The sequence below is a fragment of the Tachyglossus aculeatus genome, chromosome 12, assembly GCF_015852505.1.
Source record: "Tachyglossus aculeatus isolate mTacAcu1 chromosome 12, mTacAcu1.pri, whole genome shotgun sequence".
NCBI classification, from domain to species: Eukaryota; Metazoa; Chordata; class Mammalia; order Monotremata; family Tachyglossidae; genus Tachyglossus; species Tachyglossus aculeatus.
Window position 1 is genome coordinate 18814373 of NC_052077.1, and position 26207 is coordinate 18840579.

At 48.3% G+C, this 26207-nt stretch overlaps 1 protein-coding gene across 1 annotated transcript; it reads left to right on the forward strand.

Annotated features, from left to right (window-relative positions):
• The first annotated feature begins 16124 nt into the window (after positions 1 to 16124).
• Positions 16125 to 21764, forward strand: POU4F2 (POU class 4 homeobox 2). Its single transcript, XM_038755335.1, has 2 exons — positions 16125 to 16418; positions 20787 to 21764. The coding sequence occupies exons 1-2, from the start codon at positions 16125 to 16127 to the stop codon at positions 21762 to 21764; spliced, it is 1272 nt and encodes a 423-aa protein (XP_038611263.1).
• Positions 21765 to 26207: the final 4443 nt, after the last annotated feature.

The following is a 26207-nucleotide window of genomic DNA, read 5'->3' on the forward strand; positions in this document are numbered from 1 at the left end:
GGGGAAGATTTATTATGGGCTATATATATTTTTACTTTCTAGTTTCAGCACAGCTGATGCCTTAGTCATGACTTCAATTAATTCCAGTTGTATGCCTTTAAATCTCTCTTTTTGTAGCATTTTTGTTTAACTATGAAAAGAACTAGTGAATTTACCTTCCCCCAAGTTGCTTTATTTCTTCACTGTGCAGACTCACAACAACACAGCACTACAAAGGCAATCCTATGTGTCTTGGAAACAAAACAAAAACTTGAATTCATAGACAAAATAAGAATAGCCTTAACCAGACCTTCTTCCAAATATAAAGTCTCCATCTATGAAAGACAAGTGAGAAACTAATAGTGAGACTTTGGATAAAGAATTATAAACAGTGAGAGAGTCTGCACAGGGAAAAGTGAATGCTCATTTGAAAATAAAATAAAATAAAATCCCAAACCTACAGATTTCCTTAGTAGCAGAAACCACAGCAGCCATGTTTTCAACTGAATAAAAGGGAGATTTGAAACTAGTTTTTTTGTCATCAATTTTATGAATCATCTGAACACTTAAGTGCTGAAAGCCAGGCTTTTCCCTTGGGAGTTTGTACCCTAGGCTTTACTCCAGATCGGACTAAGGGTCTTAATGATTGACACTGGTGGAGGGAGGAGAGAGAAAGCTGATTTCTGATCTGTTAATGTATTAATAGTGCTTTATCTATTGTTCCTTATCTCCTGGGGGGGAAAAAACTGGAGAGAAGCTGTTTGGTTATTCCACTTTCTCACTGTTTTAGCAAATAGCTCCCTCTATTTTAGCAGGTAGGCAATGGACTTTCATAATAATGATAAGGATGGAAAATGACTTCCCCTATAAACGACCATTATTTTTATTATCCAATTTAACTGAATTGTCTCAAAATATCTCAGAGCAGTAACAGAGTAAAGATGCAGAACCAGGGTGATGAGAGCATGGAAAATCAGTCAGATGGGAAGTTTGTCAGTTAAGCAGGGGTGCAGACATGAGGAATCCTGGATGAGCTCTGAAATGAGATCATGAGATTTTTCTGCACAGAGAACTCACTGGGTTTGTCTCGTGAAGAATCTGGACAAAAATGAATTTTTCCACTGGAAAAAAACTCTTTAAAAAGGCACTCTTCTTTGCATTTTCAGCCAGTCCTAGTGAATCATCAATACTAGATAGCTCAAGATATCTAGATAGCACAAGATAGCTCATTGTGTACATAGACAATTTGGATAGCTATAAAGTAATTAAAAATTATGGGTAGCGACCATGCTACCTTCAACGTGGCTTTCATTGATTGGAGAACACCCTGATGTGTTATGGCAACATGGCTCAAGATGAGGTCCATCCTGTTGACCTGAATGTAAACAGGATATTTATTCATAAATATGAAAGAAAAAGAGTAGGGCAGATGCTCCTGGAAAGATTGGCCTTATAAATGATAGCTGGTAATATGATGGTCCCCCCACATTGAAAGCTCTTTGATGACCAAATTGATGCTCTCAATACCGCACTCTACTGAACTCAACTCTCTGTTCCTCTGTCCCTTCGTCAATCTTGTGCCACTAACCCACAGTCCTGGATCACCTCCACAGTCCTCTACCTTCGCTCCTGTGCACGATTTGCAGATCGCTGCTGATGGAAATGTAGATATCAGGCTGATCTTGTCCCCCTCAAGTTCATTCTTGTTTTAACTCTGCCACTTCTCTGCCCGGCAAAATTATTTCTCCATCCTTATTGATGCCCATGCCTATCGGTTGTTCCAGATGTTTAACTCCCTCCTCAAACCCCCTGTCCTCCCACCTTTTCCCATCTGTAGACCGTAATGACCTGGCTGCCTACTTTACTGAGAAAACTGAAACTATCAGGCAAGATCTCCCTAAAATCTCCCCTGTTCTTTTCAGTCCCTCCCTCATCCTGCTCCTTCAACTCTCCCATCTTTTCCAGCAGTACCTCAAGAGGAGCTCTCCTGCCTTCTCTCACAATCCACCCCCTCCACCTGTGCATCCAACCCCATCCCTTGGCACCTTAACAAAACACTTGTCCCCTCTCTTCTTCCCTCTCTGACTGCCATCTTCAACTGTTCACTTTCCAGTGGATTTTTCTCCAATGCTTTCAAACATGCTCATGTCTCCTCTACCCTGAAAAACCCTCCCTCGATCCCACAGCTACCTCCAGTTATCACCCCATTTCACTCCTACCATTCCTCTCCAAACTTCTAGAGCAAATTGACTACACTCACTGTCTCAAGTTCCTTTCCTCCAATTATCTCCTCGACCCCCTCCAATCTACTTCTGTTATCTTCATTCCACAGAAACCACCCTCTCAAAAGTCACAGATGATCTCCCTTCTGCCAAATCAAACGGCCTCTACTCCATCTTAATCCTCCTAGAACTCTCGGCTTAGACACTGACAGCCACCCCCTTCTCCTGGAAATCTCCAGCCTCTCTTCCTCCTTTCTGCAGACTCGTATTTCCTCCTGCCTTCAAGACATCTACTCCAATGTCCTGCCGACACCTCAAACTTAACATGTCCAAAACAGAACTCTTTATCTTCTCACCCAACTCCTGTCCTCCCCATGACTTTCCCATCACTGTGACTGCACCACCATTTTTCCTGTCTCACAAGCCTGTAACTTTGATGTTAACCTTGACTCCTCTCTCATTCAACACCCATATTCAATCCATCACTAAATCCTGTCAGTTCACTAGCTAAAATCCCTCCTTTCCTCTCCATCCAGCCTGCTGCCACATTAATCCAAGCACTTATCCTATCCCAGCTTGATAACTGTATCAGCCTCCTTGCTGACTTCTGGAAATATATTATCCAACCTCAGCTTCACTGACACTATCCTCTCCTGGTTCTCTTCCTATCTCTTTGGCCACTCATTTTCAGTCTCTTTTGCAGGCTCCTCCTCTACCTCCAAACCCTGAACTGTGGGAATCCCTCAAAGTTCAGTTATGGGTCCCCTTCTATTCTCCATCGACACCTCCTCTTGTCTCTCCCCTCTCCAGTCCTTACTTCACTCTGCTGCCCGGATCATTTTTCTAGAAAAACAGTTAGTCCATGTTTCCCCACTCCTTAAGAAACTCCAGTGGCTGCCCATCCACCTCCACATCAAACAGAAACTCCTTACTGTCGGCTTTAAAGCATTCAATCACCTTGCTTGTTCTTACCTCATCTTACCTACTACACACTTCGCTCCTCTAACGCCAACCTGCTCACTGTATCTCGATCTCATCTATCTCACCACCGACCTCTTGCCCATGTCCTGCCTCTGGCCTGGAATGTCTTCTCTCTTCATATCTGACAGACGATTACTCTCCCCACCTTCACAGCCTCAACTGAAGGCACATCTCTTCCAAGAATCCTTCCCTGACTAAGCCCTCATTTCATCTTTTCCATTCTGCATTTTGTCCTAATTTGCTCCCTTAACTCATTTTCAACTCCACAGCATTTATGAACCTATCTGTAATTAATTTATTTGTTTATATTAATATCTGTCTCCCCTGCTAGACTGTAAGCTCATTGTGGGAAGGGAATGTGTCTGCTATATTGTTATATGGTACTCTCCCAAGTGCTTAATACAGTGCTCTGCACACAGTAAGCACTCAATAAATAGAATTGATTGATTGACCAGTTCTTCATTTATCTGAAACTCTGCCATCCATGGTACCTTGAACGCTTATGCATCTGGTTCTCCTCCTATCTCTCTGGCTGCTCATTTTCAGTCTCTTTTGCAGGCTCCTCCTCTACCTCCAATCCCTTAACTGTGGGCATCCCTCAAAGTTCATTTATGGGTCCCCTTCTATTCTCCATCGACACCCACTCCCTTGGAGAACTCATTCTTTCCCATGGATTCAACTACCAACTCTAAGTGCTTATGCTTATGCATCTGGTGAATTTTTAACTTTTGCTACTGATGGTGATGATGGTGATGATGCACCTTGGGATATCTCAGGCTTTCAAGTAGTCTCAGAGGTTACCTCCCTTCTCATCATAAGGCCATAAGGTCAACCCAATCCCAACTCAAGTGAGAAGTGGGATTTCAAGGAATTGTCCCAGTTCTAAAATGCCTACTATGGCAACCATTTAACTCTTTGGATGTGTTTCGTGGATAGAAAGAGACCCACAAGCAGAAAGATATGCAGATGGAAAATAAAGGAGGCAGCCAAGGTTGACAAATGCAGAATCTTTGGTTAATTTCTTATTAGCAGTCTGCTCACAACCCATTCTCATATTAAGAGTATTCCGTTTTCTGTGTCTAAAGTGTTGAGTGGTTATGAATAGTAAGGATAGACTATCTGTAATTATTTTTTAATTATTAATGGTTTTGTTAGATCCCTTCACTTTTACATTACATTTCTGTTAATGCAAGTTAAATCAAAATGTACTTCAGTTTCCAAGCTGCTCCCAAATGTATTTTTCATTCTTTCATAACATTACTTCAGATTCCATGAGGTGTCTATGAGGAAGTTTGCTTCTCAGGAGTCGCCCTCACAATACTAATGAATTCAGAGGACCTTTACTTGTTTAATCCACGGGTCAGTGAAATAGGCAGACATTGCTGAATTATTTCTAGTGGAAACACTGGATGCAAAAGTGGATTACTGTAGCAAAGAGTAGAGTGTAGGTTGACTCTGTGGGAACATGTGCTTTTTTAGGGTCACCACGAGTGGTCATTTTGTGCCTTACAGAGGCACAAGATCACAAACTCTCTTCCATTGAGCACCTGGGAGCTAAGTGATGAAGGGAGAAAAGAGAGAAAGAGCAGCAGACCCAAGAAATAGAGACATATGCATGCAGTGTTTGTAGCGCTGCTAGCACACTGAGAGGCACTCTGACAGAACAGACACTGACCAATACTCTACCTTATCTGACTAGCCCAATAAAGAGTGGCGACTCTCCCCAGAGAAGGAAAAAAAATCCACCTTCTTTTAATCAATTTTTCCATCACCAGCAGACTAGCACTTTTTGATGGTGCAATATTCCCCAGAGAAATAGTCCAGACTTGTATTTACTAAAATGCCTGATTTCAGAGTGGGTAATCAACGCACACAAATTCAAATAACAACCTATATTCCAAAATAAAAAGTCGTGAAGGGGTCCTTAAAAAAAGAGCATTCAATCCACCGAAGCAAGGATTCATCCCCAATTGCTAGTGGTGAAGATTAAAACAGAAAATAACTGAATTACCTTAGCAGAGAACTGCGGGAACTGGTCAAGTGGCCGCAAATGCTAGGTGAGATAAAAAGAGGAAGGGGGGGGGGGGGCAGAAGGAAAAGAAAGAGATCTTAGATTTTAGCGAAAAGCATAGAGTTAAAATGCAATACACTGTACACCAACTCTACTAAAAATGACTGGATAAATTATGCAGAGGGATTTCTGGATTTCTTTCAAGTAATTAAGTTTCGATTTCTTGCATTTATTTTAGTGCCAGGAAGCACAAGGCGCCATGGATTGCAAAAGTCTTCATTGATTGTTCCAATGCTTTAAGTTTGATTTCGTGACTTGACTTAACTTCGGTGAAGGTAAACACTCGGGCTAAGGAAATTCACTGCCAAACAGCAAAAATACTATTAACAGGACTTGCGTAGGAGCCAGTGAACACGGGGTCGTTTGCATTGTGGAGAAACTATTTAAAATAGGGGTGTGTGAATGAGTGTGTGTGTGTGTGCGCACGTGCGCTCATGAGAGTGGATAATGGGGAAGTGGCACCCTTTTCTACCTCTGGGCAGATTTGAATAACCATGTGCTTGTAAATAATAATAATAATAATAATAATAATGGTATTTGTTAAGCGCTTACTATGTGCAAAGCACTGTTCTAAGCGCTGGGAGTATTTAAAGCATGTAAAGTATTTAAACTATCCTCTCGCCCAGATGTGTTCAGTAGGTCTAGTGTAAACTTTCTCGCAGGCTGTGCTGAGCGAAATCCATTACTGGGGAGGTAAATTCCTTCAGCCCCATCCTCGGAAAGCGGGGAGCCTCGCTTCGCCTTCACTGTCCGGGGCGTTTTGAGTCGCTTTCCTCTCCATCCCTCCCCTTACAATCGATCAATCAATCAATCAATCGTATTTATTGAGCGCTTACTGTGTGCAGAGCACTGTACTTACACACATATACACCTGACACGTTACACAACACACGCACACGCGAGCATGAGAGCTGGGCAGCTGTGACAGCAACCTCCAGATCCAAAGCTAGGCACGACTTGCGAGAGAGAAGCTGAGACTTAAAGACCCCAGCCCGGGCGACAGGGAGCCTGGGTCCCCCGGGCCACTCCGCTTCCCGCTCCCGTTCTGAGATGGGGTGGTTGGAGAGGGCTCAGGGAATTCTTTCCTGGAGGAGAGGGAGGAGGAGGTGATGCTACAGCTGCTGCTGGGGTGGGGGTGGGGGGGAAGAGAGAGAGGGAGAGAGAGAGAGGGAGAAAGAGAGAGAGAGAGAGAGAGAGAGAGAGAGAGAGAGAGAGAGAGAGAGAGAGAGAGAGAGAATGAATTGGGAATTGGGGCGGAATGAGGGAATTTGCTTCATCTCCCGGACCCTTGGGGAGAAATGTTCCAGAGAGAAGGGGACCGGACGGAAAGTGAAGCCAAACCTACAATAAAACCCAGCCGGGCACTGTCCCCTGTACCTCTCCTGACTCTCTCCTGGGGTTTTCCTCCCGGGCTTCCTATTTAGAGTCCCTCCCTCCCTTCAAGGCGCTCCGGCTCCCTTTTTCCCATCCCTCTTTCCCTTCCCCAGGCTGCCCTCTAGACCCGACCCCGAATGAGATGGGAATGGGACAGAGAGCCCAGCCTCCACCTTCTGGACTGTACGCTCACTGTGGGCAGGGAATGTGTCGACCAACTCTGTGCTCTCCCAAAATGCTAAGTACAGTGTTCTGCACACGATAAGCGCTCAAAAAATACCTGATTGACTATGGGGCTGCGAAGATCCCATGCCCAGCTCTAGTCTTCAAACCAAACCGGAGTGCACTACCACTCCGCGTATCAATGGATTAAAATTTCATAAAACGCATTAGGTCCGGTAAAATATGAATTCTCCGCTTTAAATTTTTATTATAAATCAAGACACCGATACATGGGAGGAGGGAGGGTACTCCCCAGTTATCCACTGGGGAGGGGCGAGATGTGATAAGATGCCCACGTCTCCTGTGGACACCAGCTGGCCCGGCACCCACTCACCGCAAGGCCGATGGCTCAAGGAAATGACCGGTGGCAACCTCGCCCCACCCTGGGTCGCCCGGGGGGTGGGGGGGCACATCTGTCTGCATCTGGCAAAGGAACCGGCCAAAAGCTATTGTTCAACAGCGAGGGCTTCAAGGCTGGGAATTGGAGGCCTCCCAATCAACTCGGCCAATTTCCCACTCATCTGGCTTTTTCATACTACGACCGGATTTTAAACCGAATTAAAATGCACATGCATAGACATATGTGCACCTTCGACCATACACTTATCTACATACAGCGTGGCTTAGTGGAAAGAGCCCAGGCTTAGGAGTCAGAGGTCGTGGGTTCTAACCCTGACTCGGCCACCTGTCAGATGGGTGACTTTGAGCAAGTCACTTAACTTCTCTGGGCTTCAGTTACCAAGTCTGTAAAATGGGATTGAGACTGTGAGCCCCACGTCGGACAACCTGATTACCCTGTATCTACCTCAGCGTTTAGAACAGTGCTAGGCACATAGTAAGCGCTTAACAAATACCAACATTATTATACAAATCCTCATCCCCGCTGCGTGTATATGTAGAGCATCCTGATCCCTTTTGCTTTTTGCCTCTCCTTGCTGGTCCTAAACTTTCTAGTTGCGTGGATCCCAGGCTGCAGAGGTGCTTGTGTCTTGGTTTAAGTTTAAACACTGTGCTGCACTTTGGAATGGTGTATATGGGGAAACGCTAAATACATTGTTTCATCGATGTCAGTGAGCACGTTGGGATTCTGAGCACTTCAGTAATGAGACAGAGATTGCAAGACGCCGGAAGGATCGCATTTTCCCTCTAAACGCAGCACAGCTCGGCGCTGCTGTTCATTTTTCACTTTGAATGGGAAAGAGAGAAATCTGACTTTATAACTCTATTTTTTTCTAAGTAAGCATCTATGTGGTTTTTAGAAAGGAAGAAATGTCAGACGAATAAACTCTAGGATTATCTTACCTCCACAATTCTATCTCAGTTTGATACGATAGGCGTTTCTCTTTTTAAAAAATTATTATTTCCGGGGATAGTAATGTGAAAACATACCGGATGAAACCCCGAATTCAATAATATTCCGATTCCACTCTTTAGGACAAGGTCCCTCCTGAAGTTTTCTCGGTTCGCAGTGGCTTGGCCAATAAAACTGAACATCAAGCAAAGTTTTTCCAGGTATTTCAGCCATGTCTCTTTATTTCATGGATTTGTTATAATACCTTATTTACCATATGAAGTGGCGACATGTGTTTAGCATTTTGGAGATCAGTTGTCAGTTGCTATTAAAATCAAGATTAATTCATATTAACGATATGCATTTTTCAATACTCCCAGGTGACAGCATACATTAAAACAACTATTTCAAGTAATTAAGATCAGTGAAAGGGGAGGGGGGAGGTAGAGGTTTGAAACACCCCAAATATTTGCTTTTATTAGCAAAGTTCAGCGTCGAGTGCGTTTCCATAATAATGTGCATTAAACACCTCGGGGTTGCTTCTCGCTTTACATCCAATTAGACACCTAATGGAAGAAAGGGTTTGGCTGTTGTTATTTTTCTTCCCATTTTTATATCTTGTGAGTAGAAGCATGCCTCCCCTCATCCCATCCACTCCACTATCCTTCTGCCCCATAAACAAAACCTTCTTCAGAGGTGGTAGTGGCGAACTCCCTATTTGAGAAACATGATTATGGGATATTCTACACCGGGGCACTAGGTGTAGGATAAGGACATTCGTCTTCCAGATATTTCCTCTCCGTGACATTAATGTCTTTCCTATGGACTGTACACGGGGCCAATTGAAAACACACAAAAAATATATTTTTATGGATCTTTTTATTAGGCATTTGAGATGCTCAACAGTTTATACTAATTAGACCAGTCAAAGCCTTTAGAAGATTAAGCAAATTGGACAACCCTTGTTAATTAGGACATAATTTAAAGTTTGAAATGATATCACTGATGAAGTAGCCTAATTAGTATGACGATATGTTAATAGCCTGGTGAGACACCGGCGCCAGGGTTTGGCACGAACCTCTGAAAGGCTTGCAAGAAAATCCTCCATCTTCTACCATCATTAATAAAAGATTTCTATAGACTTCAGCCTTTCAACGATGACATACAATTTATAGTACACACAATGCATTAGCCCGTAGTGCGCCTCAATTTTTTCACTATTATGAAAACTAATAAATTCGTCAGGCTGAATTAAGCATACAAATCAGATAAGGCAGAGCAGATTACACAGTGAAGCGCTGGGTCTCCCGAGCCTAAATGAAATTTCAATCTAATAATTCCTTCCTGGCCCGGTCATAATTTGTTTAGAGATGTTGTTCTACTTCTTTCAAAGCGCTATTCGCGCTATAATTAAATGATAGTCAAGCTTTTAACTTTGATTTATTTCATTTCTCCTAGCTGGAGACAGTGAGAGCCGGAGCATGACATTTTTTTTTTCTCTCCCCCTTTTGATTTCCTTGAAAATTACCCGAGCTGCTGTTTAGGTCGAAATTAAACAACTAAGCACTTATCCAAACCGTCCGGTGTGAGTATAAACATTCGTGTCAACACCCTCTCTCCTCCCACTCCCGCCTTCCATCTCCCCCGCCCCCCTCTTCCCCACAGCGCGCCCCCTCCCATCCCACTACAGACACAGACACACAGACACACACAGACACACACACACACACACACACACACACACTCCAACACCAGTTTGCGCCAAAAAAAAGCCTCTGGCTTTGAGGTTATTGTTCCCCAGAAGGAGAAAAGGGCGCCAAATAACAATAATGATGTTCTTTGTTAAGCGCTTTCTATGTGCCAAGCACTGTTCTAAGCGCTGGGGGAGATACAAGGTAATCAGGTTGTCCCCCATGGGGCTCACAGTCTTCATCCCCATTTTACAGGTGAGGGAACTGAGACGCAGAGAAGTGAAGTGACTTCCCCAAAGCCACACAGCTGACAACTGGAGAAGCTGGGATTAATAATAATAATAATAATAATAATAATAATAATAATAATGGCATTTGTTAAGCGTTTACTATGTGCCAAGCACTGTTCTAAGCGCTGGGAGAGATACAAGGTAATCAGGTTGCCCCACACGGGGCTCACAGTCTTCATCCCCATTTTACAGATGAGGGAACTGAGACGCAGAGAAGTTAAGTGACTTCCCCAAAGCCACACAACTGACAACTGGAGAAGCTGGAATTAATAATAATAATAATAATGGCATTTGTTAAGCGTTTACTATGTGCCAAGCACTGTTCTAAGTGCTGGGGGAGATACAAGGTAATCAGGTTGTCCCACATGGGGCTCACAGTCTTCATCCCCATTTTACAGATGAGGGAACTGAGACGCAGAGAAGTTAAGTGACTTCCCCAAAGCCACACAACTGACAACTGGAGAAGCTGGGATTAATAATAATAATAATGGCATTTGTTAAGCGTTTACTATGTGCCAAACACTGTTCTAAGCGCTGGGGGAGATACAAGGTAATCAGGTTGTCCCCCATGGGGCTCACAGTGTTTAATCCCCACGGGCTTTGGAGTCAGAGATCGTGGGTTCAAATCCCAGCTCTGCCAACTGTCAGCTGTGTGACTTTGGGCAAGTCACTTAGCTTCTCTGGGCCTCAGTTACCTCATCTGTAAAATGGGGATTAAGACTGTGAGCCTCCCGTGGGACAACCTGATCACCTTGTAACCTCCCCAGCGCTTAGAACAGTGCTTTGCACATAGTAAGCGCTTAATAAATGCCATCATTATTATTATGATTTTACAGAGGAGGGAACTGAGGCACAGAGAAGTGAAGTGACTTGCCCAAGGTCACACAGCAGACAAGTGGCGGAGCCGGGATTAGAACCCATGTCCTCTGGCTCCCAAGCCCGGGCTCTTTCCTCTAAGCCATGCTTCTGCCAAAGAGTTGGCTTGGCACCAGAACCCGGTTAAATCAGCCCCCCGGCCAGGCTCAGACGAGAGACCCCGGCCTCCCCCAGAAGCTCCCGTGGAGGACGCTCTCCCCCTCCCAACTTCGCAAGCAGCGTGACTCCGTGGAAAGAGCACGGGCTTGGGAGTCAGAGGTCATGGGTTCAAATCCCGACTCTGCCGCTTGCCAGCTGTGTGATTCTGGGCAAGTCACTTAACTTCTCTGTGCCTCAATTACCTCATCTGGAAAATGGGGTTTAAGATTGTGAGTCCCACATGGGACAACCTGATCACCTTGTATCCTCCCCAGCGCTTAGAACAGTGCTTTGCACATAGTAAGCGCTTAACAAATACCAAAATTATTATTATTATCCTTCCTCCCCCCTCCCACTCCTAGGACCAGTCCTTGGGACCCAGGGGATGTGCCTCACCAACTCTGGTGGACGGGACTCTCCCAAGCGCTTAGGACAGTGCTTTGCACCCACAGAACTGTGCATGGATTGGGGAGTGCCTGGCCAAAGACCAAATCCCCCCAGACCTTGGGAGGGAGAGGGGAGTGGGGGAATTGGGGCGGGGAGGGAGATGGAAAGAGGGAGAGGTTGGGAATCATCCCCCACCTTTTGGGTAGGGACTGTCTCTATGTGTTGCCGACTTGTACTTCCCAAGCGCTTAGTACAGTGCTCTGCACACAGTAAGCGCTCAATAAATACGATTGATTGATTGAAACTGGAGCTAGAAGGGCGACCGCTCCGCTGGAGTGATGCCAAAGTGCAGGAGCCGGGAAGCAGCATGGTGCTAAAGCACGGGCCTCGGAGTCAGAAGGTCATGGGTTCTAATCCCGCTTCCCCCACTTGTCTGCTGTGTGGCCACGGGCGAGTCCGTTAACTTCTCCGCGCCTCAGTTACCTCATCTGTGAAGTGGGGGATTAAGACTGTGAGCTCCATGCGGGACAGGGACAGCGTCCAACCCGATTTGCTTGTATCCACTCCAGCACTCAGTACAGTGCCTGGCGCATAGGAAGCGCTTAACAAATGCCATCATCGTTATTATTTTTGAAAATAGGAGCGGACAGTGCGATATGGTTGTGGAAATGAAGGTCGGGGGGCTTGCGCTAACGCTCTTGGGGGAATTAGTGTGTGCGTGTGTGAGTCTGAGAGGGGACCTCCTTCCCTTCCCCACAGCACCTGTATATATGTATATATGTATATATGTTTGTACATATTACTCTATTTATTTATTTATTTTACTTGTACATATCTATTCTATTTATTTTATTTTGTTAGTATCTTTGGTTTTGTTCTCTGTCTCCCCCTTTTAGACTGTGAGCCCACTGTTGGGTAGGGACTGTCTCTATATGTTGCCAATTTGTACTTCCCAAGCGCTTAGTATAGTGCTGTGCACACAGTAAGCGCTCAATAAATATGATTGATGATGATGATGATGCGCACACGTGAGGCCTTTCTCCTCCAGGACCTGCTCCCTGCAGGCTGCTTCCCTTCTCCCTACCACCGCCCCCTTCCCCTTTTACTGGAGGGAATCCCGGTGCGGGCAGGGATTGTTTCTCTTCATTGCCGAATTGTGCTTTCCAAGTGCTTAGTCCAGTACTCTGCACTCAGCAAGCGCTCAATAAATAGGAATGGATGAATATTCCAACCGGGGGACGGTTTTCCAGCGTATCCGCACGGGACTCCCCCCCTCATCCTATTCTAGGTACGGGAGAGGCTAGATTGGGAGCTCGCTGTTGGATAGGGACCGCCTCCATCTGTTGCCGAATTGTACTTTCCAAGTGCTCTGCACACAGTAAGCGCTCAATAAATACGATTGAAGGAATGAGAGGCGAAGAAAGAAAGAGGGAGGTAGGGGGGAGGGTTTGAGTGTGAGTGTGTGAGGGATTGTGAACCCGTTGTTGGGTCGGGACTGTCTCTATATGTTGCTGATTGGTACTTCCCAAACGCTCAGTCATCATCATCATCATCATCAATCGTATTTATTGAGCGCTTACTATGTGCAGAGCACTGTACTAAGCGCTTGGGAAGTACAAATTGGCAACACATAGAGACAGTCCCTACCCAACAGTGGGCTCACAGTCTAAAAGGGGGAGACAGAGAACAAAACCAAACATACCAACAAAATAAAATAAATAGGATAGATATGTACAAGCAAAATAAATAAATAAATAAATAAATAAATAGAGTAATAAATATGTACAACCATATATACATATATACAGGTGCTGTGGGGAAGGGAAGGAGGTAAGATGGGGGGATGGAGAGGGGGACGAGGGGGAGAGGAAGGAAGGGGCTCAGTCTGGGAAGGCCTCCTGGAGGAGGTGAGCTCTCAGCAGGGCCTTGAAGGGAGGAACAGTCCAGTGTTCTGCACATAGTACTGCATAGTACTGTGTAGTTCTGCACACCTTACTTCCTTCCCCTCCCCACAGCACCTGTATTTATGTTTGTACGTATTTATTACTCTATTTATTTATTTATTTCATTTGTACATATTTATTCTATTTATTTTACTTTGTGAATATGCTTTGCTTTGTTCTCTGTCTCCCCCTTCTAGACTGTGAGCCCCCTGCTGGGTAGGGGGCCGTCTCTATGCGTTGCCAACTAGTGCTTCCCCAGCGCTTAGTACGGTGCTCCGCACACAGTAAGCGCTCAATAAATACTGTACCTCGCTCTCACCTGTCCCGCCATCGACCCCCGGCCCACGTCATCCCCCGGGCCTGGAATGCCCTCCCTCTGCCCATCCGCCAAGCTAGCTCTCTTCCTCCCTTCAAGGCCCTGCTGAGAGCTCACCTCCTCCAGGAGGCCTTCCCAGACTGAGCCCCTTCTTTCCTCTCCCCCTCGTCCCCCTCTCCATCCTCCCGTCTTACCTCCTTCCCTTCCCCACAGCACCTGTATATATGTATATATGGTTGTACATATTTATTACTCTATTTATCTATTTATTTATTTATTTTACTTGTACATTTCTATCCTACTTATTTTATTTTGTTGGTATGTTTGGTTCTGTTCTCTGTCTCCCCCTTTTAGACTGTGAGCCCACTGTTGGGTAGGGACTGTCTCTATGTGATGCCAATTTGTACTTCCCAAGCGCTTAGTACAGTGCTCTGCACATAGTAAGCGCTCAATAAATACGATTGATTGATTGATTGATTGATTGAATGAATGAATGAATGAATGAATGAATGAATGGGGAAGGGGGTGGGGAGGAAGGGGACGCATGCGCAGATGGGCCCGGCTCGGCCTGCCGCCGTCCAATCGGCGGAGAGAGGGGAGAAACCGAGGCAGCGAGCGAGGCTCCCGGCGCGGCCCTCCCGATGGCTCTTCGGCACCAGGCACCTGCTCGGCCCGGGAATGCGGGGCGATGCGGGGGGTTACGCTGGGGGGCGCTACAATGGGGGGGGCGCTACGCTGGGGGGTCCTGGGGGGCGCGGCTCTACGCTGGGGGGCGCTGCAGTGCGGGGCGCTGCGCTGGGGGACAATGCAGTGTGGGGAGCTGCGCTGGGGGGGCGCTGCAGTGCGGGGCGCTGCGCTGGGGGGCGCTGCAGTGCGGGGAGCTGCGCTGGGGGGGCGCTGCAGTGCGGGGCGCGGCGCTGGGGGGCGCTGCAGTGCGGGGCGCTGCAGTGTGGGGCGCTGCGCTGGGGGGCGATGCAGTGCGGGGCGCTGCGCTGGGGGGCGCTGCAGTGTGGGGAGCTGCGCTGGGGGGCGCTGCAGTGCGGGGCGCTGCGGGGCGCTGCGCTGCAGTGCGGGGCGCTGCGGGGCGCTGCGCTGCGGGGCGCTACGCTGGGGGGCGCTGCGGTGCGGGGAGCTGCGCTGGGGGGCGCTGCGGTGCGGGGCGCTGCACATGTATATATGTACACATGTATCTATGTATATATTTTTGTACATATTTATTACTCTATTTTAGTTGTACATATCTATTCTATTTATTTTATTTTGTTAGTAATGTTTGGTTGTGTCCTCTGTCTCCCCCTTCTAGACTGTGAGCCCACTGCTGGGTAGGGACCGTCTCTCTTATGTTGCCAACCTGGACTTCCCAAGCGCTCAGTCCAGTGCTCCGCACGCAGTAAGCGCTCAGTAAATACGATTGATTGATTGATGGCGGAGCGGGGAGCTGGGGGGCGCTGCGGGAAGGGGGAAGCCCCGGAGCAGGCGGGAGGCGCGGATCCCCCCCCCCCCCCCCTCCACCGGTGCGGGCCACTGGGGATGGAGGGTCGCCTAGGAGACGGGCCAAGTGGTTAGCCTAGGCAACCGGACCCGGAGGAGCCGGCGGGATCTCGGGAAGATAAGCGCTTAGTACAGTGCTCTGCACACAGTAAGCGCTCAATGAATGCGATTGATGATGATCATCATCATCAATCGTATTTACTGAGCGCTTACTATGTGCAGAGCACTGTACTAAGCACTTGGGAAGTACAAATTGGCAACATATAGAGACAGTCCCTACCCAACAGTGGGCTCACAGTCTAAAAGATGATGATGGGCTGGGAAAAGGGGGGGGAGGAGGAGGAGGGGGCGGCGGCGGGAGCCCTGCTGGGAGAACAGCGCAGGCACCGGAGGAGGAGGAGGAGGGAGTTGGGAAGAGGCGGGGGAGAGAAGAGGGGAGGGGGAGAGGGAGAGGGAGGGAGAGAGAGAGAGAGAGAGAGAGAGAGAGAGAGAGAGAGAGAGAGAGAGGAGAGAGAGAGGGAGAGGGAGAGGGAGAAGAGAGGGAGAGTGAGAGGAGAGAGAGAGGGAGAGGGAGAGAGAGAGAGAAAAAATATGAATGAATGAATGAATAAACGTAGCAGGAACCGACGGTTCCCGGCAGGGGGGCGGGGGGGAAGGAGCGGGAGAATATAACTGTGCGTCCAGGAGGCTTGGGGGGGCAGATTGCAGGAGGAAAGGGAGGACCAGGAGGAGCAGGAGGAGGCGGTGGCGGCGGCGGCGGCGGCGGCGGCGCCCTGCGGAACTTTCCCGGGCCCTTCCATCCCGGCTCCTTCTTCCCGGCTCCGGCGGGTCCCCGCCGGGAGCCCGGGCAGGATGATGATGATGTCCCTCAGCAGCAAGCAGGCTTTCAGCCTGCCCCACGGCGCCAGCCTGCACGGCGAGCCCAAGTACTCGTCCCTGCACGCCGCTTCGCCCTGCCCCCCGGCCGGCTCCCCCAGCGGCGGCAGCCCCAGCGGGAGCGGGGGAGCCGGGAGCGGGGGACCCGCCGGGGTCCGCGGGCCGGGAGGAGGAGCGGCGGGAGCGGCGGGAGCGGCGGGAGGAGGAGCGGGAGGAGGCTCCAGCGGCGGCTCGGAGGCGATGAGACGAGCGTGTCTCCCCACCCCGCCGGTGCGTATCCTGCCTCCCCATCCATCCCATCGATCGCTTCGGTGGAGCGCTTCCCCCGTGCAGAACACTGCACTAAGCGCTTGGAAACTACAACTCACCCCTTCCCAGGCCCGGGTGGACGAGGCCCCCTGTCTCCGCTCCCTGGTTTGTTTGTTTCTTCGGGTCGGGGCAGCCAATGATAATAATAATGATGACGGCATTTAGTGATGATGATAATAAGGATGGCATTTGTTAAGCGCTTACGATGTGCAAAGCACTGTCTGAAGCGCTGGCAATTTAGTAAGCGATGAGACGAGCGTGTCTCCCCACCCCGCCGGTGCGTATCCTGCCTCCCCATCCATCCCATCGATAGCTTGGGTGGAGCGCTTCCCCTGTGCGAGCACTGCACTAAGCGCTCGGAAACTACAATTCACCCCTTCCCAGGCCCAGGTGGACGAGGCCCCCTGTCTCCACTCCCTGGTTTGTTTGTTTTTTCAGGTCGGGGCAGCCAATGATAATAATAATGATGATGGCATTTAGTGATGATAATAAGGATGGCATTTGTTAAGCGCTTACGATGTGCAAAGCACTGTCTGAAGCGCTGGCAATTTAGTAAGCGATGAGACGAGCGTGTCTCCCCACCCCGCCGGTGCGTATCCTGCCTCCCCATCCATCCCATCGATCGCTTCGGTGGAGCGCTTCCCCCGTGCAGAACACTGCACTAAGCGCTTGGAAACTACAACTCACCCCTTCCCAGGCCCGGGTGGACGAGGCCCCCTGTCTCCGCTCCCTGGTTTGTTTGTTTCTTCAGGTCGGGGCAGCCAATTATAATAATAATGATGTTGGCATTTAGTGATGATAATAAGGATGGCATTTGTTAAGCGCTTACGATGTGCAAAGCACTGTCTGAAGCGCTGGCAATTTAGTAAGCGCTGATCAGTCTCCGCTTCCTGGCTTTTTTTTTTCATGTCGTGACAACCAATGATAATAATAATGATGATGGCATTTAGTGATAATAATAATGATGGCATTTGTTAAGCGCTTACTATGTGCAAAGCACTGTCTGAAGCGCTGGCAATTTAGTAAGCGCTGATCAGTCTCTGCTCCCTGGTGCTTTTTTGTCATGTCGGCACAGCCAATGATAATAATAATGATGATGGCATTTAGTGATAATAATAATGATGGCATTTGTTAAGCGCTTACTATGTGCAAAGCACTGTCTGAAGCGCTGGCAATTTAGTAAGCGCTGATCAGTCCCCGCTCCCTGGTTTTTTTTTTTTATGTCGGGACAGCCAATGATAATAATAATGATGATGGCATTTAGTGATAATAATAATGATGGCATTTGTTAAGCGCTTACTATGTGCAAAGCACTGTCTGAAGCGCTGGCAATTTAGTAAGCACTGACTTTGTGCGAAGCGCTGATCAGTCTCCGCTCCCTGGTTTTTTTTCATGTCGGCACAGCCAATAATAATAATAATAATGATGGCATTTAGTAAGCGCTGACCATGTGCGAAGCACTGTTCTAAGCGCTGATCAATCTCCGCTCCCTGTTTTTGTTTCATGTCGGCACAGCCAATAATAATAATAATACTAATAATAATAATAATAATAACAATAATGATGGCATTTAGTAAGCGCTGACCATGTGCGAAGCACTGTTATGAGCGCTGATCAATCTCCTCTCCCTGTTTTTCTTCCATGTCGGCACAGCCAATGATAATAATAATGATGGCTTTAGAAAGCGCTGACTATGTGCATAGCACTGTTCTAAGCGCTGATCAATCTCCGCGCCCTGGGTTTCTTTTCATGTCGGCACAGCCAGTAATAACAGTAATGATGGCATTTAGTAAGCGTTGTCTGTCTCCCCCTTCTAGACTGTGAGCCCGTTGTTGGGTCGGGACCGTCTCCATATGTTGCCGATTTGTACTTCCCAGGCGCTTAGTAAAGTGCTCTGCACACAGTAAGCGCTCAATAAACACGAATGAATGACTGACTGAATGAATAAGCGCTGTCTATGTGCAAAGCACTGTTCTAAGCGCTGATCAATCTCCTCTCCCTGTTTTTTTTTTCATGCCGGCACAGCCAACAGTAATAATAATGATGGCATTTATTAAGCGCTTTCTATGTGCAAAGCACTGTTCTAAGCGCTGATGACCCCACGCCTCCAATTCTTCTCCCCCTCGCTCTCCCTCTCTGTCCTTCTGTCTTTTTTTTTCCATCTTCTAGACCGTGAGCCCGTTGTTGGGTCGGGACCTTCTCCATCTGTTGCCTATTTGTGCTTCCCAAGCGCTTAGTCCAGTGCTCTGCGCACAGTAAGCGCTCAAAAACACGATAGAATGAATGAATGAATCTCGACTTGGGCACGGAGTCTTTAGTCTTTCCAATTAATTTTTATGACCTGGGATGTTGTGTGTGTTTGTGTGTGTGTGTGTGTGTGTGTTTTGATGGTATTGACACCCGTCTACTCGTTTTGTTTTGTTGTCTGCCTCCCCCTTCTAGACTGTGAGCCCGTTGTTGGGTAGGGACCGTCTCTATCTGTTGCCGAAGGGTACTTTCGAAGCGCTTAGTCCAGTGCAGTGCACACGGTAAGCGCTCAGTAAATACGATTGAGTGAATGACGGTTGTGTTGTGAGTGAGTGTGTGTGGCGTTCTGACTGCTTCTCTCGCCCTTTCTCTCCCCGTTGCCCTGCTTTTGGCAGGATTCCTTTTTGCTTAGAACAATGCTTCGCACATAGTAAGCGCTTAACAGATGCCATCATGATGATGTTTTAAAAACGACCAACATTCTGGCACACTTGGGCAGGATTTCATTTTGCCCAGAACAGTGCTTCGCACATAGTAAGCGCTGAACAAATGCCATCATGATTATTTTTTAAAAAAACCCAACATTCTGGCACACTTTGGCAGTATTTCTTTTTGCTCAGGACAATGCTTCGCACATAGTTAAGCGCTTAACAGATGCCATCATGATGATGTTTAAAAAACGACCAACATTCTGGCACATTTTGGCAGGATTTCCTTTTGCTCAGAACAGTGCTTCGCACATAGTAAGCGCTGAACAAATGCCATCATGATTATTTTTTAAAAAAACCAACATTCTGGCACACTTGGGCAGGATTTCTTTTTGCTCAGGACAATGCTTCGCACGTAGTTAAGCGCTTAACAGATGCCATCATGATGATGTTTAAAAAACGACCAACATTCTGGCACACTTGGGCAGGATTTCTTTTTGCTCAGGACAACGCTTCGCACATAGTAAGCGCTGAACAAATGCCATCATGATGATTATTTTTTAAAAACCCCAGCATTCTGGCACACTTGGGCAGCATTTCTATTTGCTCAGAACAATGCTTCGCACATAGTAAGCGCTGAACAAATGCCATCATGATGATTATTTTTTAAAAACCCCAACATTCTGGCACACTTGGGCAGGATTTCTTTTAGCACAGGACAACGCTTTGCACATAGCTGGCACACTGGCAGTATTTCTTTTTGCTCAGGACAATGCTTCGCACATAGTTGGCACACTGGCAGTATTTCTTTTTGCTCAGGACAATGCCTCGCACATAGTAAGCGCTGAACAAATGCCATCATGATGATTTTTTAAAAAAGCCCAACATTCTGGCACACTTGGGCAGGATTTCTTTTAGCACAGGACAACGCTTCGCACATAGCTGGCACACTGGCAGTATTTCTTTTTGCTCAGGACAATGCTTCGCACATAGTTGGCACACTGGCAGTATTTCTTTTTGCTCAGAACAATGCTTCGCACATAGTTGGCACACTGGCAGTATTTCTTTTTGCTCAGGACAATGCTTCGCCCATAGTAAGCGCTGAACAAATGCCATCATGATGATTATTTTTAAAAAACCCCAACATTCTGGCACACTTGGGCAGGATTTCTTTTAGCACAGGACAACGCTTCGCACATAGCTGGCACACTGGCAGTATTTCTTTTTGCTCAGGACAACGCTTCGCACATAGTAAGCGCTGAACAAATGCCATCATGATGATTATTTTTAAAAAAGCCCAACATTCTGGCACACTTGGGCGGGATTTCTTTTTGCTCAGGACAACGCTTCGCGCATAGTAAGCGCTGAACACATGCCATCATGATGATTTTTGTTGCCAATACGTTGTCAGTGGCGAATATGTTGCCAATTTGTACTTCCCAAGCGCTTAGTACAGTGCTCTGCACATAGTAAGCGCTCAATAAATACGATTGATGATGACGATGATTTTTAAAACCCACCAACATCCCGGCACGCTTTGGCGGGATTTCTCCTTCTTCTTTTTAAATTCTGGGAGGGTGGCGGCGGAGGGTCCGGGGAGAGGGGGCCTCCTTCCCCGCGCGGGGGGTCCGTAACGCGCTCCCTTGTGTCGCAGAGCAACATCTTCGGCGGGCTGGACGAGAGCCTGCTGGCCCGGGCCGAGGCCCTGGCGGCGGTGGACATCGTGTCGCCGAGCAAGAGCGGGCACCACCACCACCACCACCCCCCGCCCCACCACAGCCCCTTCAAGCCGGACGCCACCTACCACACGATGAGCACCATCCCCTGCAGCAGCAGCAGCTCGGCGGGCCCCTCGTCGTCGTCGGTGCCCATCGCGCACCCGGCCGCCCTGGGGGCCACTCACCACCACCACCACCACCACCACCACCACCACCACCAGCAGCCTCCCCAGGGGCTGGAGGGCGAGCTGTTGGACCACCTGCCCCCGGGGCTGGCGCTGGGGGCCCTGGCGGGGCCCGACGGGCCCGGGGTGCCCACGCCGGCCCACGGGCCGCCCCTGGGCGGGGTGACCCCCATGCAGCAGGCGGCCCTGGGCCTGGTGCAGGCCCACGGGCTGCCCTCGCACCTGGGTTGCCTGGGCGACGTGGAGGCCGACCCCCGGGACCTGGAGGCCTTCGCCGAGCGGTTCAAGCAGCGGCGCATCAAGCTGGGGGTCACCCAGGCCGACGTGGGCTCGGCCCTGGCCAGCCTGAAGATCCCGGGCGTGGGCTCGCTCAGCCAGAGCACCATCTGCCGCTTCGAGTCGCTCACCCTCAGCCACAACAACATGATCGCCCTCAAGCCCATCCTGCAGGCCTGGCTGGAGGAGGCGGAGAAGTCGCACCGGGAGAAGCTGGCCAAGCCCGAGCTGTTCGCCGCCGCCGCGGCCGCCGAGAAGAAGCGCAAGCGCACGTCCATCGCGGCGCCCGAGAAGCGCTCCCTCGAGGCCTACTTCGCCATCCAGCCCAGGCCCTCCTCCGAGAAGATCGCCGCCATCGCCGAGAAGCTCGACCTCAAGAAGAACGTCGTCAGGGTTTGGTTCTGCAACCAGCGGCAGAAGCAGAAGAGGATGAAGTATTCCGCCGGCATTTAGCGCTCGCTCGCCCTCTCCTCTCTCGGGGGGGGGGGGGGGGGGGGGCGCCCGGGGGGCGGTGGGGGCCTCCCTCCTTACCCCCCAGCCTCTCCCCGCCCTCACTTCCCTCTCTGCTCACTATCCTCCTCCCTCCCTCCCTCCTTTCCTTGCTTTCCTTTCTTTTTCTTCCTTTCTTCCTTCCTTCCTTTCTTTCTTTTTCTTTCTTCCTTCTTTCCTTCCTTCCTTTCTCCTTTCCTTCCTTCCTTCCTTCCTTCCTTCCTTCCTTCCTTCCTTCCTTCCTTTCTTCTTTCTTTCTTTCTTTCTTTCTTTCTTTCTTTCTTTCTCTTTCTTCCTTTCTTCCTCTCTCTCTCTCTCCTTCCTTCCTTCCTTCATTCCTTCCTCCCTTCCCTTCCTTCCCCCTCCTTCCCTCCCTCCCTCCCTCTTCCTTCCGCCTCCTTCCCTCCCTCCCTCCCTCCTTCCTTCCTTCCTTTCTCCCTCCTTCCCTCTCTCACTCCCTCACTCCCTCCCTCCCCTTCCCTTCCTCCCCTCTTCCTTCCTTCCTTCCTTCCTTCCTTCCTTCCTTCCTTCCTTCCTTCCTTCCTTCCTTCCTTTCTCCTTTCCTTCCTTCCTTCCTTCCTTCCTTCTTTCTTTCTTTCTTTCTTTCTTTCTCTTTCTTCCTTTCTTCCTCTCTCTCTCTCTCCTTCCTTCCTTCCTTCCTTCCTTCCTTCCTTCCTTCCTTCCTTCCTTCCTTCCTTCCTTCCTTCCTTCCTTCCTCCCTTCCCTTCCTTCCCCCTCCTTCCCTCCCTCCCTCCCTCTTCCTTCCGCCTCCTTCCCTCCCTCCCTCCCTCCTTCCTTCCTTCCTTTCTCCCTCCTTCCCTCTCTCCCTCCCTCACTCCCTCCCTCCCCTTCCCTTCCTCCCCTCTTCCTTCCTTCCTTCCTTCCTTCCTTCCTTCCTTCCTTCCTTCCTTCCTTCCTTCCTCTTCCTTCCTTTCTTTATTTCTCCCTGTAATTCCTTCTTTTTTTCCCCTTTTCTCCTTTCTTTCTTTTCCTTTCCTTCTTTCCTTCCCTCTTTTATTCCTTCTGTGGCTGTGGTGGTTCTTTCCTTCACCTGCCGCTCCCATATTAGATTACAAGAAACAGTGTCTGGGTGACCCGAGAGGACGAGGGGGTTAGTGAGAGCGTGTAAGTGTGGTGTGTGTGCGTGTGTGAGGCAGAGAGAGAGAGAGTGAGATTGGGAAACGGTTATAAACAAACAAAGAACCCCAGAAGTAAATTGTCAAGTTTTGGGTTTCTTTTTTTTTTTAAACAAAGTTGCCCCCTTCCCCGCCCCCTCCTCCCGGAAAAGATTTCTGCTCATTCAGAGTGCCTCAGACACTGAGCTGAAGGCAGATAGGAAATCGTTTTAAAAGAACGAAGAACGAACAAGTAAGATTTGTTTTTATTCTTAAAGACATTTTTGTTGACGTTTAAAAGTACACTTTGAAACTATTTTTCAGAAAATTAAATCGATTCAGGGCTGACACTTGAAAGTAGAGTTGACGCTAAATGTGATAGAGGCTTCTCAAAAGTATTTTGATTTTAAAAAGAGATGGCAGATTTTTCTGCATTTACGCTGTATATTATATATATATATATATATATTTTTACTGTGGTTATTATGCTCTTCTTCCTCTGAAGTGATAATGCTTAGGAAAGGAACGCCTGCTGTGTTCACTGATCTTTAAAAGCTATTATTAGATTACTGCCAAACAACCCCCTGTAAATTATTCATTTATCTCTCTAGCAACTTAATTTTGGGCTCATTCTAATTAATTACACTTCTTTACTCCAAGTCTTGGTAAAAACGGGGGGGTGGGGAGTGTGGATAGTGGACATCAAGAGAATTTGCATTTGTGGACTATGAATTCTTAACGCTTTTGTCTTATGCAATGTTCCTTTTGGCCCATATGTAAATTCTCGCGTTAAGGAATACTCCCCCCACACACACACTCACGCACCCCTTTTATCCCTGGCGATGCTCTTATTTGTAAAGCATCGACGCTCTTTAATAGCTATCCTACCTTATTGATGTCGACTGCTTCCCTGTCCGAGGTATTGTTTACTTCGTTACATATTTAATAGGGATTCCCATATTTTCGCCACCACACACACGCACACAGGCGCACGCTCGCACACCCGTCCACACTCTCCTCTAAGAGAAGAGATGGTTCAGTGTGACAATATTGCATTTTCTGGTTTTAAGTTTGCTTACCTCATGGTATTCTCGATTCCCAAACCATCTCAGAGCCGTGTTTCAACTCCTCCTTTTCCTGTGGGTATGATTGCTTCATTTTGACACAAACCAGCATCTTTTTTTGTTTGTTTATGTTCTTTTTGGAGGTTTGTTTGTAGAAAGCCAAATTTAAATTAAGAGAAGAGAGAGACAGTGCACTGCTTGTAAATTCACGTTGTTTGTTAAAATTCTTTTGGAACAAAGGAAAGAAAAAGGGTACCTGGGTTCTGGTACCTTATATGTATTGTAAATATTTCATTCGAATTGACGCACATATAGATATATTCTTACAGATTTCTCTGTATTGCTGTTCTATATGAGACTTTTGGAGACTATATGAGTTCTGTATATGAACCGGTTTCGTTGGTTTTGTTAATAGAAGGTTTATTTACTATAGTAATGTATTAAGTTATTTTCACTGTTGTCGAACTGTCTTTCATTAAAAAAAGATTTTAACGTTTTATTGGCAAAATACGTTTGCTGTTTTTTTCATTAAAATATGCTATTTGGAATTGCTTTCAAATGCCACGTTCTATAACTCTCTGAGGAAAGAGTAGGTCTTGGGGCTGCGGATTTTAAAATGGGAGCCGCATCTCGGTGTTTCACGAGGGGGTGGTGTTTATTCGGGTCTTGGATGGCAGGTTTCGCAAAAAGAGAACCCATGAACTAGAATCATCAGGGGCTCCTCTTAAACCGAAGCCTGTGGCAGTGGGTGAGCGTCCAGGGGTACCGGCCGGGAAACAGAGGACATTTGGTGCTCAATATTGTTTAGCATCTTCCCCCTTCCTCCCCCTTCCTCTTGGCCCTTTCCTCCCTTCCACGCCCCCCGTGTGACCTCGGCCCTCAATCCAGCCTCTCTGAGATGCTTTGTGTGCAGAAGCAGAGAGGTGGACGAGTTCCTCGTTTGCACGCTATCGTCCTGCTCTCACCTCTTTCTTCTTCCCCCGGGCACGTGGAAGGGGGAAACAGCCTGGGAAGAGGCTTCTCGGATCTTTTCTGGGTTTCAAGGCGGACCGGGGGTAGAAAGAGCCAAGCTGGAGGCCCTAAAGTCGGGCTTCATCCCTGCGGGGTCGCGCTCCCGAACGGCGACTGAGGGGACACATGTGCACAGTGGCCGGGGGGTGGAGGAGATGGAATTGCGTTGTGGGTGGGACCTCCCTCTCTCCTCCCTGTGTTTCCCATCATTACCTAACGAAACTAGCCCGTCTGGTGGATGGGGGGAGTGAGGGGGGGAGGGGATATCCATCTAGACTGTAAACCCAATGTGGGCAGGGATTGTCTCTCTTTGTTGCTGAATTGTACTTTCCAAGCGCTCGGTACAGTGCTCTGCACACAGTGAGCGCTCAATAAACACGGCTGAATGAATGATTTCTGTCATGCCACCTCACGTGGCAAGTGGAGGAGTTCTTAAACTCAGAAGTTCTGAGGCTACTTGTCATCGGGGCCTTCTCTTCCCTAACCCTCCATTCCCCCCCCCCCCCCACCCAGTCTTTCTGTTCTACTTCACAAGACCCCCGAAACAGCTGGGTCAACTTTAGTGGCTTGAATTTGGACCCTTTACCTCCACTGGGATGTCGGGGAGGGGATCAGGGGGCTGAGAAGGGGGAGACAGTCCAAACCCAGAGCGTCCAGGACTATTAGGTGTTAGAATAAATAGAGTCGTTGACACTGAGAGATGGCCGCTTCGCTGCTCTCTTTCAACGTGAAGCTCAGCCTGTGAGTGATTTCAAATTCCATCTTCAAGTCAGAGAACTTTTAGAGGTCGCGTTTTCCGAAGACGTCCCGGTCTGCCAGAGCTGGGGTGGAGGGTGATCGTGGCGCAGGGTTGATTTTAGAAACGAGCACCTCAGTGTTAGGGAGTGATGGGAAGAGATGGGGGAGTTAGAGGCTTTTGCTAAATTAGAGGGTGGGCTCTCCAAATCCGTTAGAGCTGGAGAAACACTTGGCAAAAGACCACGAGAGCAGAGGTGTGCTTGTATTCAGTATTAAGATGACAGAAGTCTGAGTAGAAGAGGAAAAGAAGTGGTGGGAGTTTGCTAACTTTACACAGGAAGAACTAGAGGGGCGTCAGGACGTTGATTTGTTATTTTTCTGTTTCAGTCAGGGCTGCAGGGGCTAAAAATGTTTCTTCTTCTCTGCCCTGTCCCCCGGATAGAGTTGGCACTGCCGCCTCTGCCGTCCGATGCCAATAG

Coding starts and splice junctions, on each gene's coding strand:
- POU4F2 (XM_038755335.1), top strand. CDS start 16,125: ATGATGATGATGTCCCTCAGCAGCAAGCAGGCTTTCAGCCTGCCCCAC. Junction 16,419..20,786: donor CGTGTCTCCCCACCCCGCCG/GTGCGTATCCTG, acceptor CTTGTGTCGCAG/AGCAACATCTTCGGCGGGCT.